This window comes from Tachyglossus aculeatus, chromosome 27 (assembly GCF_015852505.1).
Source record: "Tachyglossus aculeatus isolate mTacAcu1 chromosome 27, mTacAcu1.pri, whole genome shotgun sequence".
Lineage (NCBI taxonomy): Eukaryota > Metazoa > Chordata > Mammalia > Monotremata > Tachyglossidae > Tachyglossus > Tachyglossus aculeatus.
In genome coordinates, this window is record NC_052092.1 from 2,721,325 (window position 1) to 2,737,896 (window position 16,572).

At 51.4% G+C, this 16,572-nt stretch overlaps 2 protein-coding genes across 2 annotated transcripts; one reads left to right on the forward strand and one right to left on the reverse strand.

Moving 5' to 3' along the window:
• Window positions 1-283: 283 nt before the first annotated feature.
• On the reverse strand, window positions 284-7,148 carry LOC119946546 (ficolin-2-like). The gene is made up of 9 exons (XM_038767935.1): window positions 7,029-7,148; window positions 5,613-5,726; window positions 5,245-5,298; window positions 3,816-3,851; window positions 3,028-3,063; window positions 2,087-2,214; window positions 1,731-1,860; window positions 827-961; window positions 284-643 (listed from the first exon to the last, which is right to left on the reverse strand). Exons 1-9 carry the CDS (start codon window positions 7,114-7,116, stop codon window positions 396-398), a joined length of 969 nt encoding a protein of 322 aa, XP_038623863.1. The 5' UTR covers window positions 7,117-7,148; the 3' UTR covers window positions 284-395.
• A 2,952-nt stretch (window positions 7,149-10,100) lies between these two features.
• Window positions 10,101-16,542, forward strand: LOC119946551 (ficolin-1-like). Its single transcript, XM_038767942.1, has 7 exons — window positions 10,101-10,188; window positions 11,115-11,228; window positions 11,545-11,598; window positions 14,181-14,308; window positions 14,512-14,641; window positions 15,420-15,554; window positions 15,971-16,542. The coding sequence occupies exons 1-7, from the start codon at window positions 10,101-10,103 to the stop codon at window positions 16,216-16,218; spliced, it is 897 nt and encodes a 298-aa protein (XP_038623870.1). The 3' UTR covers window positions 16,219-16,542.
• The last annotated feature ends 30 nt before the right edge of the window (window positions 16,543-16,572 follow it).

Sequence of the window (16,572 nt, forward strand, 5' to 3'; positions counted from 1 at the left end):
GACTTGCCCCAGATCACACAGCAGACAAGTGGCAGAAAATCCATGACTTTTTGACTTGCAGAACAGGGCCTGTATTCAACCTGATTATCTACCCCAGAGCTTAGAACCGTGTTTGACACGTAGTAAGCACTTAAATACAATAATAATAACAATAATAATAATAAAAACAGAGAAACAGCTACTCCACAGTGACTACATGGAACCACCATTACAGAGGGATTTCTTATGAATAAATGAAACAATCAATGGTATTTATTGAATGGAAACTGTGCCCAGAGCACTGTACTAAGCTCTTGGGAGACCACGGTAGGGTTGGTCGACAAGATCCCTGCCCACAAAGGGCTGACACTCTAGCGGGCCATTTTCTTTGATTCAGGATCCTCGGGCCTTCAGGGCTAAACGGGCCTGAACTTCATTTCTGAGAGTTTGTAGGAATAATGCTGCCCTTTACCACTCTCCCAGTTGATGCCGTCAGCGTAGCTCGAGTGAGACCCAAGGAAATACTGCCCGTTCAGGTTGGATTTGTGGCAACTTCCATACCACCAGGCCCCTTTGAACACCTCAGCGCAGTTGGTGCTGTATTCATCGTTGTCCCGATCTCTGGTGGTGAATGATCTGTTCTTGTGATAGCTCAGAGAATCCCCTGCAAGGAAACGCCCGTCTTTGGTCAAAGGTTGTGCCCATGATGGAGGCCGCTTCCCCTTGGGGCTGGGAAACTGTGAACCCACCACCCCCGCACTCATGACCAAGTTTCTGGGAACAAGACAAGAATCCCCAAACCCACCCATAGCTGAGCGCCGGAACCCATGCCCACGCCCAACGTTACCTGCGTCGCCATCCGCGAACTCTCCCACGGTCAACCTGTAGTTGTCCGTCTCTCCCCCTAGCTCGAAGGAACGGTACTTGGCAAAGTAATGGATGTTGTCAAAATCCCTGAGGTCGACGCGGAGTTCATTGTTCCCTGAAAAGAGGATGAGAAAGGGAGTCTGGGAAGCCCCACTTCCTGGCCAGGGGTAGAGAAGGGCCAGCATCTGTCCTTCGCCCTTAATCCTCGGACTGCAGTTTCCCCTCTGTCCAGGCTGAAGCCTGCCAAGAGGGGACATTCTGGGGGTGGGGGAGAGTGACAACAGTTGTCATATCAGGGCACATTGAGTCACCCCTCATTAAGGGGAGCGATGCCCTGGGGGAGGAGCTGAATGGAGCTGGTTGGGTCAGAGACAAAGCAACCATCCATATGGGCCTCTCCTCTCCCTCTCATTTTTCTCAGCTGTGCCTGCTCCATGTGCCCAGTGTCTGACCTGGAAGCCATTTCCTGTGGTTGACCCAGAAAATGTGATCAATGAGTCACTGACCAGGGTCAAACAGGGTCTTGAGGTTCAGAGACAGCCCATCCCTCTCCAACCAGTCTGGTGAATCCCCACCCATTCCCCACTCTGCTGGGTTCTACCCAGACCTTGCCCACAGGCCCGGAGGTCTGGACATGACCCCATCTCTCGGGGGTCCTGAGGAGAGAGGGATGGCCCTGATGCTACAGCTGGACTGAATTCAACCCCCCCTTGGGGGATTTAGTGAGACGAAACCCTTCTGGGGACGGGAGCTGGAGAGGCCGGTCCAGCTTGGGGCATCTTCTGTCTGTGACCCCTGGCAGGAGGGCTCCAGCCCTGTCTGGCAGCCCAGAGAGGAAGTGTCTGAGCCCAGATGGGGCCGAGAACTGGGGAGGTGGTCTGTACTCTGAGCGGTCAGGCAGTGGATGTTGTCGTTGCCCAGCCAGAAGCCGGCCAGCTGGCTGCCAAAGCCCTTCTTGTAGGTTGCCCAGTCCCGATAGAAATCCACAGAGCCGTCCACCCGTCTCTGGAACACCTGCAGAGAGCAAGGTGGGGGCCGGGGGAGAGGCAGAGGGTGGCAGGAGTGAACACCTCTGAGCTGGCAGAGCTGAGCTCCCCTCCCAGGCTTTCCCCAGGAGACAACGATGACCAGATATTGGTATCTGAGGGGCCCGGGCACACCCGGCTGGGAGCCAAGGCCCTGAGCTGGCCGTGTCCGGCCAGAGGGTCAGTCCCTGTGTGGGGCCCCGGGCTCCACTGACCGTCCAGCCACCGCCGTCGGTGTCCATGTCACACAGCACGGTCAGAGGCCCGCAGCCAACGGGGTAGATGGTATACCAGCCACTCAGCAGTGTGCCCTTGGCCTGCAGCTCCCAGCAGTTTCTGGCTCCTGGGCACACACGAGGGGCGAGAGGGCAGTGGGGTTAGGTCGGGAAGCAGAACTGAGGAGTGGGAGGTAGGGAAAGGGAGCCTGGGTTCCAATGGCTCCTCTTACAAACATCTTTGCAGGTTGGCTGGGGCCACAAGGGTCTTTGGACAGCCCAGAGACCCATATCCAGCCAGGAGGTGGGCCTGCCTGGGTCTCAGCGCTTAGAACAGTGCTTTGCACATAGTAAGCGCTTAATAAATGCCATTAAAAAAAATGAGCACAGACTGAGCTGGCCCGAAGCAGCATAGCTTAGTGAATGGAGCATGGGCCTAGACTCAGAAGGACTTGGGTTCTAGTTCTGGCTTTTCCATGTCTGCTGGGTGACCTTGGGCAAGTCACTTAACTGCTTTGGTCCTCAGTTACCTCATCTGTAAAATGGGAATTCAGACTGGGAGCCCCATGTGGGACAGGGACTGTGTCCAACCTGATTGACTGGTATCTACCCCATTGCTTAGAACCATGCTAGGCACATAGTAAGCACTTAACAAGTACCATAATCTTGGGCAAATCACTTCTCTGGGCCTCAGTAAAATGGGATTAAAAATGGGAGCCCCATGTGGGACCGGGACTGTGTCCAACCTAACTTGCATTTATCCCAGTGCTGAGAACAGTGCTTAGCACATAGTGAGGCTTAACAAGTACCATTGTTATTACAGCCGTGGGCTGGGCAATGGCCAGGTGGGAAGAGGGGAGGGGGGGGCCAAGGGCGGTGAATATCTTGAACTCCGAACCCTGCCCAGGCCTCAGCTTGACCCATGAGTTCCAGCCACTTACCCTTCTGAGCCAGGAGATTGTCCAGGTCTTCTGTGTCTGGGAAGGAGAGGACGAAGGAGGCCATGGTTGAGAATCAGACCCCATGCAATCACTGAAATTTTCCACATTTAGTCATTTAGCCTGAGCAAGACCTGAGACAAGCTAGCCCAGTGAAGTGTGGGCATGGCGTAAGAACCATGATCCCTGGTTCACCAAACTAAGAAGCATTGTGGTCCAGTGGATAGAGCAGGGGCCTGGGAGTTAGAAGGATCTGTGTTCTAATTCCAGCTCTGCCACTTGTCTGCTGTGTCACAACTTCTCTGTCCCACAGTTTCCTCATCTGTAAAATGAGGATGAAGACTGTGAGCTCCAAGTGGGACAGGGACTGTGCCCAACCCAATTATCTTGTATCTACCCCAGCACTTAGAACAGCACATAGTAAGCGTTTAAGAAATATCATTACAGTTATATCTTGGGCCAAATAGCCTGTAATCGATTGAAGAAACAGCCCCCATTTCAGAGAAGAATTTATCCTCCGGCTTGTTGCCTTTGCCTCCAAGTTTGGTTATTTCTTTGTCCCCTAGATTTTCTCCTGCCTGTGCCAGGAAACCATCTGTTAATAAGGGAAGTCACAGGCACTGTCACCCCAAGCCCAGCCCAGGTCACCAACAGAAGGACATTTCCAGGCCCAGGCCTGGCCCCGGCTGCGGGAAGAGTTGGAAGCAGGCTGGGAGCCGGTTGGCTCAGCCCGCAGTCTTTCAGTTCATTCTCAAACCGTCGCCCGTAGCCGGGTCTGTGGAGGTTCTCACCAAAGGTAGCTGGCATCCCGGGGTCTCCTTTCTCCCCTGGAAGAGAGAAGCTGGTTTCAAGGTGTGAAAGACTGGGAGCCTTCTTTTTAAAGCATGCCCTGAGATGGAAATCACTTTCCGGAGTCATGACCGACAGCTCTGAGCCTTCCACCAAATACTAGAGTTTGGATAATTTTTTCTCCTCAGGAACTACCAGGCATTTGCTAATAAGGAAGCTCACCAACTTCCTTTCTACCTTTGCTTGCAGTATGAACAGTCCCTCGGTACGGTAGCCATATGCAACAATAGATTACACACTTTTAAAGTGTGCTCTGTATTTCTTCCTGGAATCCCTTCAGAATGTTTAGGTTCCGCTCTTGATGAATGTTGACATAAGACTGCTTAACTTGCTCCTAATTCTCCCATGTTTTTATCACAATTTGATCTTGCTCCTTCTAACGGTTGGCTACCAAAAATTATTTCGTTGTGGGAAACACCAAGTGTGTTCAGAAAAGTGATCCGGAGAATTCACTGAGCCCTTCCTTTACTTACTTTTCACCCTCAAGGGCCCCTTCTACATCTCAATCCTTTCGGAACACACTGATTCCTTTGTGAACTTCCCGCTATTGATATATTTGAAGGATCTTTTTTATTAGCTTTGGCACCACTTGCCAGATCCTTCTCCTTTTTCTTTTGAGCTTGCTTTTTTTCCTTGTTAACACCTGATATTTTTGTGGGATTTCTGTGAGGGTCTCCGGGGTGTTTTAGATTCACAAAGTAATATTTTCCCCTCCGATGATTTTTTTACTTTGCCTGAGGTTTCTTGATTCTGCTACTGTGACAGAATGTTTTAAAACACTCTCCAGGCTTCTGAAAGACAACTTGCTTTTTGAACAACTCATTTCGAATTTTTCCTCAAGTCTGCATTTTATCATAGTTCCCTTTTCTAAAATTGAATATCCTTTTCTTGTACATTTGGGCCCCCCTTCCAAGTAAGGCAGGCATTGTTGCAGGGCAACCTTTCACATACACAAACACCAGGTCCTGCCCTCTTCTTAGAATTCAAGCGAGTAGTGTATCTTTTCCAGTGGGATCTAAGGATTAGCCGTTCCAAAAAATTGGCAATGTTGCACATTGACAATCCTCTCTGCTTCACTGGTTAGGTCGAGCTGTGCTTCAGGTTGAAGATGCTGCTGAGAGTGAAATTACATCTAGAAGGGTGAATGTTGTGGAGAGATGATCTTTCTCTAGTTTGAGAGGAACCAAGAAGAGCCTCTGACATTCCCCTAGGACATGAATCTGTTGGATCTTTAATCTCTTTCTTGGGTGACATCTCTCCCTCCCTCCTCCATCCAGGCCTCCTCCTCCCGCCCCCAGCATCTCCGGGAATGATGTTGCTGGGATCTGCCTGCCTGCAGGTGGTAGACAAGAGGGAATTCCCCTCTCTTACCTTTGATGCCGGCTGGTCCCACCTTCCCAGGGATACCCGGAGGACCACTCCCGCCTATGACCACAAGAGAGGAAGACTCATGAGGGCTTGGGGAGGACACCAGACCCTTCCCTCACCCCGACAGGGACAGAGCGGATACAGCCAAACTGGGAGCCAGAAAATTCCATGAGCCAGGTTAGAGGAGGGGCCTCCATCCACCTGATGGAAACAGACCAAACGCACAGGTGGCATAAGGCCAGAGAGGACACCAGGCTGCGTCCTCAGTTTCTCCTCAAGAGGCCTTCCGTGGTGGATCTCCTGCCAGAATCCGTCTTTCTTTCCTCCCCTGTGGCCACCCCTGGATCCTCCCCGCGGGCATGGGTACGCACCTCTGAGTCCAGCCAGCCCGGGTTCCCCTCTGAGGCCAGAGGGTCCAGGAAGTCCGGGGCAGCCTCGGAGGATGCTGAGTCTGTCAGAATCCCCAATGCCCACGACCGTCACCTCTGCAGATCCAAGAGGCAAGGACAGAGTTCCAGAGACCCCGTGAGGAGCTGCCGACAAATGGGCTGGATCTGCCCCCCAACACCCCGGGTTATTTCTCCACCTCCCACCCCTTTTTCTGCCCCGTTTCCAACCGCTGTGGTCCAGCCCCTCTCCCTGGAGGGCAAAGAAAGAAGTTAATAGAGATCAGCCCTAGCCTTGGGAGTAATAATAATAATAATGATGATGGCATTTGTTAAGTGCTTACTATGTGCAAAACACTGTTTGAAGCACTGTAGAAGCTTCCAGACTATCTCCAGAGCCAAAGGGTTGTCCAGCCGCCTCTCCCATCCCCTGCTGTGGTGGAGGAGGCCTGAACTGCAAAGAACTGTTTCCAGCTCTGGTGGAAGCTCTATGCAGGAGCCCAGGATGTTGTGAGATCCTTACAAGTCCACCGCAAGCAGCCCCAACACCCAGGGTCTCTTGGTATTGCCCTTATGGATGTTGATGGGATCTTTGCTTCCAAGGTTACCTTCCTCTCCATCCTCCAGCCCTCCCACTGGTTCTGACTCTGTCACTTGTTGGGCCAGTCATTCCACTTCTCTGTCACTCAGTTTCTTCATCTCTAAAATGGGGATTAAGACTGTGAGCCCCAAGTGGGACATGGACTGTGTCCAACCTGATTATCTTGTATCCACTCCAGCAGTTTGTACAGTGCCTGGCACATAGTAAGGCTTAACGAATACCATAAAATAATGATAGGTGTACCTCAGCCCAAAACAGGTGGGTAGGGCTCCCTTTGGAGTCAGAGGTCATGGGTTCAAATCCTAGCTCTGCCAACTGTCAGCTCTGTGACTTTGGGCAAGTCACTTAACTTCTCTGGGCCTCAGTTACCTCGTCTGGAAAAAGGGGATTAAAACTGTAAGCCCCCTGTGGGACAACCTTGTAACCTCCCCAGTGCTTAGAACAGTGCTTTGCACATAGTAAGTGTTTAACAAATACCATTATTATTATTATTATTAGCCACCAGTATATCTATTGGTACCCATCACTGGTGCCCATGGTGCGATATCTTTTTTTAATGGTATTTATTAAACATTTACTATGTGTCAAGCACTGTCCTAAGCGCTAACATAGATACAAAGTTAGTCAGGTAGGACACAGTCCCTGTCCCATATGGGGCTCATCATCTCAGGAGGAGAGAGAACAGATACTGAATCCCCATTTGGCAGTTGAGGAAATTGAGGCACAGAGAAGTCAAGTGACTTGCCCAAGATCATCCAGCTGGTAGGCAGTGGTCCTACAGACTAGTGGGCCTCACCCACCTGGACACTTGCTCTCGACTTCAGCCCGAGCGATGGTGCTGGTCACCCAGAGGGCAGCGAGCAGGGCTTGCTGAGCAGCATTCCCCATGCCTGGCACTGGTCCTGGGTTGGCAACTGCCACGGCCTTCCCTCTGGGTCCTCTCCACCTTCCTACCCTGGGGGGCTGGAGTTTATCTAGAAATTACTGTCTGAATCCCCGCCCTCTTCATCTCAGCCCCGCCCCTCCTTCCAATCCCAAGCCACTCTGCTTCTCTGTGGTATTTAATGGTATTCGCTAAGAGCTTAATATGTGTCAGGCACTGTACTAAACTCTGAAAAAGATACAAGCTAATCAGGTTGGGCACAGTCCCTGTCCCACATGGGACTCATGGTCTTAATCCCCATTTTACGGATGAGGTAACTGAGACACAGAGAACTGAAGGGACTTGCCTAAGGTTACACAGGCAAGTGACTCCAGGCCCATGCTCTTTCACACTGCTTCCTATGGTTGTCGTTGTGGGTTTCTGTGTGGGTGTGTTGTTGGATAGGTCTGGGTGGTTGTGAGCTTGTGGGTTGTCTTTGTGTGTGTGTTTTTGAATGTTTGTTCCCTGTGCTGGTATGGCTATGTGTTATAGCACTTGAGTGCGTGAGTGTGTGTGTGGTAATTTGGGGGTGGATCAGTGTGAGCTGAGAAAAGCAGAAGGCACGATTAAGTTACCCAGAAAGGGACTCAGTTGTGCAAGTTCAGGAACAAAGTGGGAGTAAAGGTGGATAAGAAGAAGAAGTGGTGAGAGTTGGAAAGGGGAAGAGAGTGTGAGCAAACAGGGCAAGGGTCATTTTAAGATTCTGAGCATGTGTCACAGGCCTGGCTATTCTCCTCCTTCCGACGGAAAGGGCTTGGACTTCATTCTTGTCACATTTTCTTCCAAAAATCCCACCAGGAACCAATGCCTGGCTCTATTACACAGCCACCAGCAGCAGGAGCATTCCTGGGTTAGAATTTTCCAACAGGAGCTGGAAGATGAGGAAGAACCAGAGATCAAGGCCCAGCCTGTAGTCATACGAACTGGCCAGGAGGATAAGCTTTCTTGTTCCTGTATCATGGAGTCCAACCTCTCACGAAACCTGAAACCCTCACCACTCTTCCCCCACTTCTCAGCTCTGGCACCCAATCTTTCCCTGAAGGGAGAGGAATTTCGGGAAGAACAATGACCAATATTTGTGAAATATTTTTTATCGGTCTTCCCTCATTAGGCAGTAAATGATGATGATATTTGTTAAGTGCTTTCTATGTGCCAGACACTGAACTAAGCACTGGGGTAGATAGAAGATAATCAGGACAGACACAGTCCCCATTCCACATAGAGCTCACAGCCTTAATCCCCATTTTATAGATGAGGTAACTGAGGCCCAGAGAAGTGAAGTGGCTTTCCCAAGGTCACACAGCTGACAAGTGGCGGAGCCGGGAGTAGAACTCAGGTTCTCTGACTACCAAGCCATGATGCTTCTCCGAAAAAACAGGGAATGGGTGCCTTACTTTTGCGATGCATTCGTAAGCATATAGTGCTATAAACTCAGTAGTTCTACAGTTGTCCTTTCTATCTGGAGACACCAGTCAATCGATCAATCACTGCTGATGAAATTCACTAAGAGTGGTTGAAAAGGACAATGCAAAACCCACAGTCCCAACCACATCTTGAGAAGCAGTGTGGCCTAGTGGATAGAGTAATAATAATAATAATAATGATATTTGTTAAGCACTTACTATGTGCCAGGCACTTACGAGTCAAAAGAACTTTGGTTCTAATCCTGGATCAGTCACTTGTCTGCTGGGTGACCCTGGGCAAGTCACTTCACTTTTCTGGGCCTCAGTTACCACAACTGTAAAATGGGGATTAAGAGTGTGAGCCCCATGTGGGACAGGGACTCTGTCCATTCTGATATACATATATCCACCCCAGCGCTTACTACAGTGCCTGGCACATAGTAAGCACTTAACAAATACCACAGTTATTATCTTGCACACATTCTTAACATTTTCAGCATCTGGTGCTGTCTTCTATTGTTTCTTGTTCTCACAAAAGTTTCATCTGAAGAGAGTGGCTCCTTTCTTGATTGTGTGGTGCCAGGGAGGTACAATCTAGGCCCAATACCCTCTTGCTCAGGGTTTCCGCCATGTCCACTGGGGATGAGCCAGGATTGACAAATGTCACTGATCCAGGTAGCAATAGCTCACCTCCTCCAGGAGGCCTTCCCAGACTGAGCCCCCTTTTTCCTCTCCTCCTCCCCATCCCCCCTCCCTTACCTCCTTCCCCTCCCCACAGCACCTGTATATATGTTTGTACAGATTTATTACTCTATTTATTTTACTTGTACATATTTACTATTCTATTTATTTTGTTAATGGCATGCATTTAGCTTTAATTCTATTTGTTCTGACGACTTGACACCTGTCCACATGTTTTGTTTTGTTGTCTGTCTCCCCCTTCTAGACTGTGAGCCCGTTGTTGGGTAGGGACCGCCTCTATATGTTGCCAACTTGCACTTCCCAAGCGCTTAGTACAGTGCTCTGCACACAGTAAGCACTCAATAAATACGATTGAATGAATGAATGAATGAATAATACTAATTGTGGTATTTGTTAAGCATTTACTATGTGCCAGGAACTGTACCAAGCGCTGGGGTGGTTATAACAAAATCGGGTTGGACACAGTCCCTGTCCCATGTGGGGCTCACCGTCTTAAGCCTCTATTTTACAGGTGGGATAACTGAGGCCTAGAGAAGTGAAGTGACTTGCCCATGGTCACACAGCAAATGTCAGAGCCAGAATTAAAACCTGGCTCCTTCCAACTCCATGGAGTCTCTTATGATTTGGATCCCCAAGCTGAGAATGTACGCCCACCATCCACCCCCACTCTCCATCTCTGGGGAAATAGCTGGTTTGGGACCGGATGGAGGGGTGGGACTGAAACCAAGGAGGTGGGGATTTGGGCAGGAATTTCTAGATAAACTCCAGCCCCCCCAGGGGCAGGAAGGCTTAGAGGATCCAGTGGGAAGACCGTGGCAACTGCCAGCTCAGGATCGATGCCAGGCATGGGGAACACAGCTCAGCAAGCCCTGCTTGCCGCCGTCTGGGTGGCCACCTCCATCTCTTGGGCCGAGGCTGAGAGCACGTGTCCAGGTGGGTACAGCCGACTGGTCTGTAGGTCCGGGGGACTCCATTGGGGCCCTCCTTTTCCTCCACAAAGTGACCTTGTTACATTCCTTCTTTTAAACCTGTCAACCTTGTGCCATGTGCACTGACAGACTTGAGAGGGGAAGCCCCTCTTATCCATGTCAGAATGGGGTGCACTGATGGTAGGGGTTCCACAGTGAGGGGCTTGGACTTTCCCAGGGGGCCTGGTGGATGGGAGAGCCGGTAACTTTCCCCTCCCACTTAGACTGTGAGCCCCATGTGGGACAGGGGCTTTTTCCAACCTGATTATCTTGAACCCGTCCCAGGACTTAGAACAGTGCTTGGCACATAGTAAGTGCTTAGTACATACCCTAAATAAGTAATCAAACAATTAAGCCAAAGGGCTCTGCCAACATCCATCTTATAAGGGTGATCCAAGGGGCCCTGAGCCACTGATAAAGTGGTGGGGCTTCTTGCCCTGGACTTGTAAGGACCTCACAATGTCCAGCTGGTCTGACCCTTGGCCTCGGATGGGGTGGTCAGGCTGCTTGCCTGGACTTGTGAGGCCCTCACAACATCCAGCTGGTCTGGCCCTGGGCTCTTGCGTGGAACTGCCACCAGAGCTGGAAACAGGTCTTTGCAGTTCAGGACGCCTCCACCGCAGCAGCGAATGGGAGAGGCAGTTGGGCGACACTTAGGCTCTGGAGATAGTCTGGAAGCTTCTACTCCTGAGTTTGAGGCTGATTCCTATTAGCTTCTTTCTTTTTCCTCCGTGGAGAGGGGCTGGTCTGTAGCGCCTGGAAACAGGGCAGAAGAAGGGGTGGGAGGTGGAGGAAGAACCCAGGGTGTTGGGAGGAAAATCCAGCCCATTTGTTGGCAGCTCCTCGTGGGGTCAATGCTTGGAACTTTGTTCTTGCTCCTTGGATCTGCAGAGGTGAAGGTCGTGGGTGTTGGGGATTCCGACAGACTCAGCATCCTCCGAGGCTGCCCTGGACTTCCTGGACCTTCCGGCCTCAAAGGGGAACCCGGGACAGCTGGACTCAGAGGTGCGTGCCCCCATGTCCACGGGGAGGATCCAGAGGTGGCCACAGAGGAGGAAAGAAAGATGGATTCTATTGGGAGATCCATCACTGAAGGCCCTGGGGAGGAGAAGCTGGTTTCCGAGCACCTCTCTGGCCTTATGCCATCTGTGCGGTTAGTCTGTTTCCATCAGGCGGAGCAGAGGCCTCCCCTCCAACTCGGCTCACTGAGGCTGGTCCCGTTCCTGGCTTCCTGTTCAGTTGTATCCTCTGTGTCCCCATCTAGGGGATGGTCTGGTGTCCACCCCAAGCCCTCCTGAGTCTCGCTCTTTTGTGGTCGTAGGAGAAAGTGGTTCTCGGGGCCTCCCTGGGAAGGTGGGACCAGCCGGCATCAAAGGTAAGAGAGGGGAATTCCTTCTCATCTACCACCTGCAGGCAGGCAGATCCCAGCAACATCATTCCCAGAGATGCTATGGGCAGGAGGAGGAAGCAGAGGGGGCCTCAATGGAGGAGGGAGGGAGAGATGTCTGATTATGGATCCGGCAGCTTCGTGTCCTAAGGGAATGCTAGGGGCTCATCTTGGTTCTTCCTGAACTAGGGAGAGATCGCCTCTCCACAACATTCACCCTCAGCAGCATCTTCATCCTGCAGCACAGCTCTGCCTGCCCACTGAAACAGAGAGGATTTTCAATGGGCAACAATGCCAGTTTTGGGGAATGACTAATTCTATCCTCCACCGGGAAAGATAATAAACCTGACTGAATTGTGAGAAGAGGGCAGGACCTGGTGTGGGAAGAATATGTGGAAAGGTCACCCTGAAACAATGCCTGCCACACAATTAACTCGAACACACTTAGTGGGAAAGGAGGCCCATATGTACAACAAAAGGATATTCAATTTTAGAAAAGGGAACTATGATAAAATGCAGACTTCAGGAAAAGTTTGAAATGAAGAGCTCAGAAAGCAAGTTGTCTCTCAAGAGCCTGGAGATTGTTTCAAAACATTGTATCATAGAAAAAGGTCAAAGGGACCTTAGTTATCCTGCCCTGGTTGCAGGCAAAATAAAATACAGGAAATACAGCATTTTAAAATATATAATATCTTGGTGTTAACAGGGCAACAGTCAGGTGCCAACAGGAAATTGGTTAAGCTCAAAATAAATAGGAGAAGTATCTGGCCAGTGGTTCTAAAACTAATAAAAAAGATTATTTTAATATAGCAGTAGTGGGAAAGGGAAAGTTCCCATGAGGATTATAACATAAAAGAGGCCCTTGAGCACAAAAATGCAATAACCAAGGGGCTCAATCTGAAACTTTTTTTCTGAGCATATCAGTGTTTCCCACAGCTAAATCAGTTTTTTTCTAGCCAAACTTTCGAAGGAACAAGATAAAATTGTGATGAACACATTGGGAGAATTTGGAACAAGTTAATCAGTTAGATAAAAACTTCCATCAAAACCAGCACATAAAGATTCTGAAAGAATTCAGAGGGGAAACTGTAGAGGTCTTTATAAAAGCTTGTAACTTATTGGTGTACAAAGGCAGAAAGGAAGTCACTGAGTTTCAGGGTAAGCAAATGCAAGGTAATTCCTAAGGGAAAAGTGATCCAAACTACAGATTTTGGTGGAGGGCTCAGAGCTGTCAGTCACAACTCAGGAAAGTGAATTTGGACCTAAGTGGTGACTGTTTCTTCCGAGGGCATCTTGCAAAAAGATGGCTCCAAGACCTGAAACTACCTTCTCTCCTTTAGGGGAGAAAGGAGATCCCGGGACATCTGCTATGCTCGGTGAGAACACCCACAGGCCCGAGGCCTGGGCGATGGTGTGAGGACAACCTGCAGCCCAGTTCTTCCCCGATTTGGGGTCAATCAGGCTATGCTCGGATGGGTCCCTGGGTCCAGGCTAGGGGTGATGATGTCTGTCTCTTCCCCTCCTGACCAGAGGCTGCCTAGCATGGGCAGGAGGAAATTTCGGGGATGGAGAAATAACCAAATCCACAGACAACGAGCCTGAGGGTGAAGCAGACCCCTGGAGTAACTGAGCTGCCCCAAAGCTGCAGTGCCCCATCAGGTCCCCCATTGCTTTCTGTGGTTTGGGGGCACCTGCCAGGTCCATTGGACCGGTAGCCAGGGAAGCCAGTGACCCCTGAGCTGCTCTGGGGAGCACAGCCCTCCCTGCACTTGGACATGGGCCCGCAGTGGCCAATACACAGTTTGGAGTCCATTGATCGTAAGAAGTGGCAGGCAATAGGTTCCTCTTCCCTGTCCAGCCCAGGGCAGATCAGTGTGGGAGAAGAGTGGATGGAGCCGGAGAGGGCAAAGGAGGGAGAGAGGCAGAGATGGGGAGTGAGAGAAAGGAGGGGGAGCCTGGAGAGGTTCCTGTGGGGCCTCCTGTGGAGCCTGGTTTAATTAACACTGAAAGGAGCAGACACAGGGCTCCTAGGATCTCACTCCCCGCCTCGACATTCCCTGTCTTTTCATTCCAAGATAAGGAAGACCTGGACAGTCTCCTGGCTCAGAAAGGTGAGTGGCTTCGGCTCTCTGACCTGGCCGGGGCCTGGGCTGGGTCTCCCTACTACCCAGGGAGGGATTGGGGTTTTGGACATTCACTGGCCTCTGCCCCCTCCTCCTTCCTTCTCCCCCTCCCTCCTGGCCATTTCCCAGCCCCATGGGAATGGGATTTCCCTCCCATTGGCAGGGAGCCCTGGGGAGCTGAAAGCCCTGTTTTTACTCAGTTCAGGATCTGGGACTCAGGTAGACCCACTTTCTGTCTAGATATGATTCTCTCGGCTGGTCACAGACCCCCGTGGCACCAACCAGTCTGGAAAGGTGTTCATAGGAGGGGCTGCTGGAACCCAGATACCCTCTCCCGACTTCCCATTCCTCGGTTCTGTCCCCCAAACCCCAGCCAGGGCCCACAGGCTCGCTGACTCAGACCCCGCTCCCACCCCCGCTGCCCTCTTGCCCCTCATGTGTGCACAGGAGCCAGAAACTGCCAGGAGCTGCAGGCCAAGGGCATACTGCTGAGTGGCTGGTACACCATCCACCCCATCGGCTGCAGGCCTCTGACCATGCTGTGTGACATGGACACTGACAGTGGTGGCTGGACGGTCAGTAGAGCTCAGGGCCCCAAGCAGGCAGCACCAGCCCACCTGGCCGGACAGGGCCAGCATGGGGCCTTGGGTCACAGCCAGCTCACCTGGGGTCCTCAGGCACCCATCCAGCTGGGAGGGGAGCTCAGCTCTGCCAGCACAGAGCTGTTCATCCCTGCCACCCTCTGCTTCTCACCCAACCCCAATCTCCCTCTCCGCAGGTGTTTCAGAGACGGGTGGATGGCTCCGTGAACTTCTACCGGGATTGGGTGACCTACAAGAAAGGCTTTGGCAGCCAGCTGACCAGCTTCTGGCTGGGCAATGACAACATCCACTGCCTGACTGCTCAGAGTACAGACCACTTCCCCAGCTCTCAGCCCCGTCTGGGGCTCGGGCACTTCTTCTCTGGGCTGCCGGGCAGGGCTGGACCCCACCAGTCTAGGGGTCACAGAGAGAAGATGCCCCAAACTGGACCAGCCTCTCCAGGTCCTGTCCCCAGAAGGGTTTCGTCCCACTGAATCTCCCAAGCAGGGGTTGAATCCAGTCCAGCTGTGGCATCAGAGCCATCCCTCTTTCCTCAGGATCCCCAAGAGATGGGGTCATAGCCAGACCCCAGGCCCAGTGGGTAGGGTCTAGGTAGAACCCAAAAGAGTCAGGAATGGGTGAGGATTTGCTGGACTGGTTGGAGACCCCGGAGGGACGGATTTCACCTGAATCTCAAGGCCCGGCCCAGGCCTGGTCAGTGGCCTAGTGGTCACATGCTTGGGGCGACTACAGGAAATGGCCTGTAGTCAGACACTGGGCACATAGAATAGGCACAGCTGAGGGAAATGAGAGGGAGAGGGGAGGCCCATGTGGATGGTGGAACTGTCTCTGACCCAACCAGCTCTATTCAGCTTCTCCCCCAGGGCATCTCTCCCCTTAATTAGGGGTGACTCAATGTGCCCGGATATGACAACTGCTGTCACTCTTCCCCCCACCCCCAGAATGTTCCCTCTTGGAAGGCTTCAGCCTGGACAGAGAGGAAACTGCAGTCCGAGGATTAAGGGCGAAGGACAGACATTGGCCCTTCTCTACTCCTGGCCAGGAAATGGGGATTCCCAGACACTCTTTCTCATACTCTTTTCAGGGAACAATGAACTCCGCGTCGACCTCAGGGACTTTGACAACATCCATTACTTTGCCAACTACCGATCCTTCAAGGTGGCGGGAGAGTCGGACAACTACAAGTTGACCGTGGGAGAGTTTGAGGATGGCACCGCAGGTAACATGTGGGCATGGGCACCCCCGCGGAGGGAGAATCAACCAGCCAATGAGGACACAAAGTTCTCTTCCCTCTGCTCATCCCTATCTGGTTGGGGATGGAGATTCCTGTCTTGTTCTCTCTAGATTGTAAACTCGTTGTGGGCAGGGAACATGTATACCAACTCTGTTTTATTGTACTCTCCCAAGCACTTAGTACAGCACTCTGCATACAGTAAGGACTCAATAAATACCACTGATTAATTGTTTGATTGCTCCCAGGGGCTGGACCATGGGTGAGGTTGATGGTAGTCATTTTAGCTCCTGGGCTCTTTGGCAACTAATTTGGGGCTCGAAGGTCAGGAAGGGAACTGGCACCCTCCAGCTTGAGATATCTGAAACCCTAAAAGCTGTACCCAGTGACCCACTTCCCTGCAGGAGACTCTCTGGTCAAGCACAACGGCAAGCCGTTCTCCACCAGAGATCGGGACAATGACGAATTCAGCTCTAACTGCGCTGAGACTTACAAAGGGGCCTGGTGGTTTGGAAATTGCCTCAAATCCAACCTGAACGGGCTGTACCTCCCTGGATCTCACTCGAGCTACGGTGACGGCATCAACTGGTCCTCCGGGAAAGGGTACCGTTACTCTTACAAGTTCTCGGAGATGAAGATCAGACCTGTTTAGGGCCGGTGGCCTAGGCCTTGTGCTCAAATGAGGATCTGAGTGGCAACCTTCTCATTGGCCTTCTTCTTCAGATGCCAGTTGTTTATTTTGTATCCCCATCCATCCCTCGCTCTCCCTCCCTTCTCCTCAGTCCCATCCCTGCTTGCCTTTAACTGCCCCCTTGTTCCAATAGATGAGAAATTCCCTGAAGGATCAATTCATTTCCTTGGCTTGTGTGCTCGGAGATAGGAGGCGCTCAATAAATGCCATTTTTTGAAGATGACGATGGAGAGTTGGAACTTGGTTTCCAAAGCCTTTTCCACTGACTCAAAGGGGACAGAGCTTGAATAGGTAAATAGGCAAAGAAATAGGTGA

What these genes read in the sequence shown, in the direction of transcription:
- LOC119946551 (XM_038767942.1), top strand. Translation starts at nt 10,101, where the DNA reads ATGGGGAACACAGCTCAGCAAGCCCTGCTTGCCGCCGTCTGGGTGGCC. An exon ending in CTGACAGTGGTGGCTGGACG is followed by an intron (nt 14,309 to 14,511) that starts GTCAGTAGAGCT and finishes CCCTCTCCGCAG; the next exon opens with GTGTTTCAGAGACGGGTGGA. An exon ending in GTTTGAGGATGGCACCGCAG is followed by an intron (nt 15,555 to 15,970) that starts GTAACATGTGGG and finishes ACTTCCCTGCAG; the next exon opens with GAGACTCTCTGGTCAAGCAC.
- LOC119946546 (XM_038767935.1), bottom strand. Translation starts at nt 7,116, where the DNA reads ATGGGGAATGCTGCTCAGCAAGCCCTGCTCGCTGCCCTCTGGGTGACC. An exon ending in CGGGCTGGCTGGACTCAGAG is followed by an intron (nt 5,299 to 5,612) that starts GTGCGTACCCAT and finishes TTGTGGTCATAG; the next exon opens with GCGGGAGTGGTCCTCCGGGT. An exon ending in CCGACGGCGGTGGCTGGACG is followed by an intron (nt 1,861 to 2,086) that starts GTCAGTGGAGCC and finishes TGCTCTCTGCAG; the next exon opens with GTGTTCCAGAGACGGGTGGA.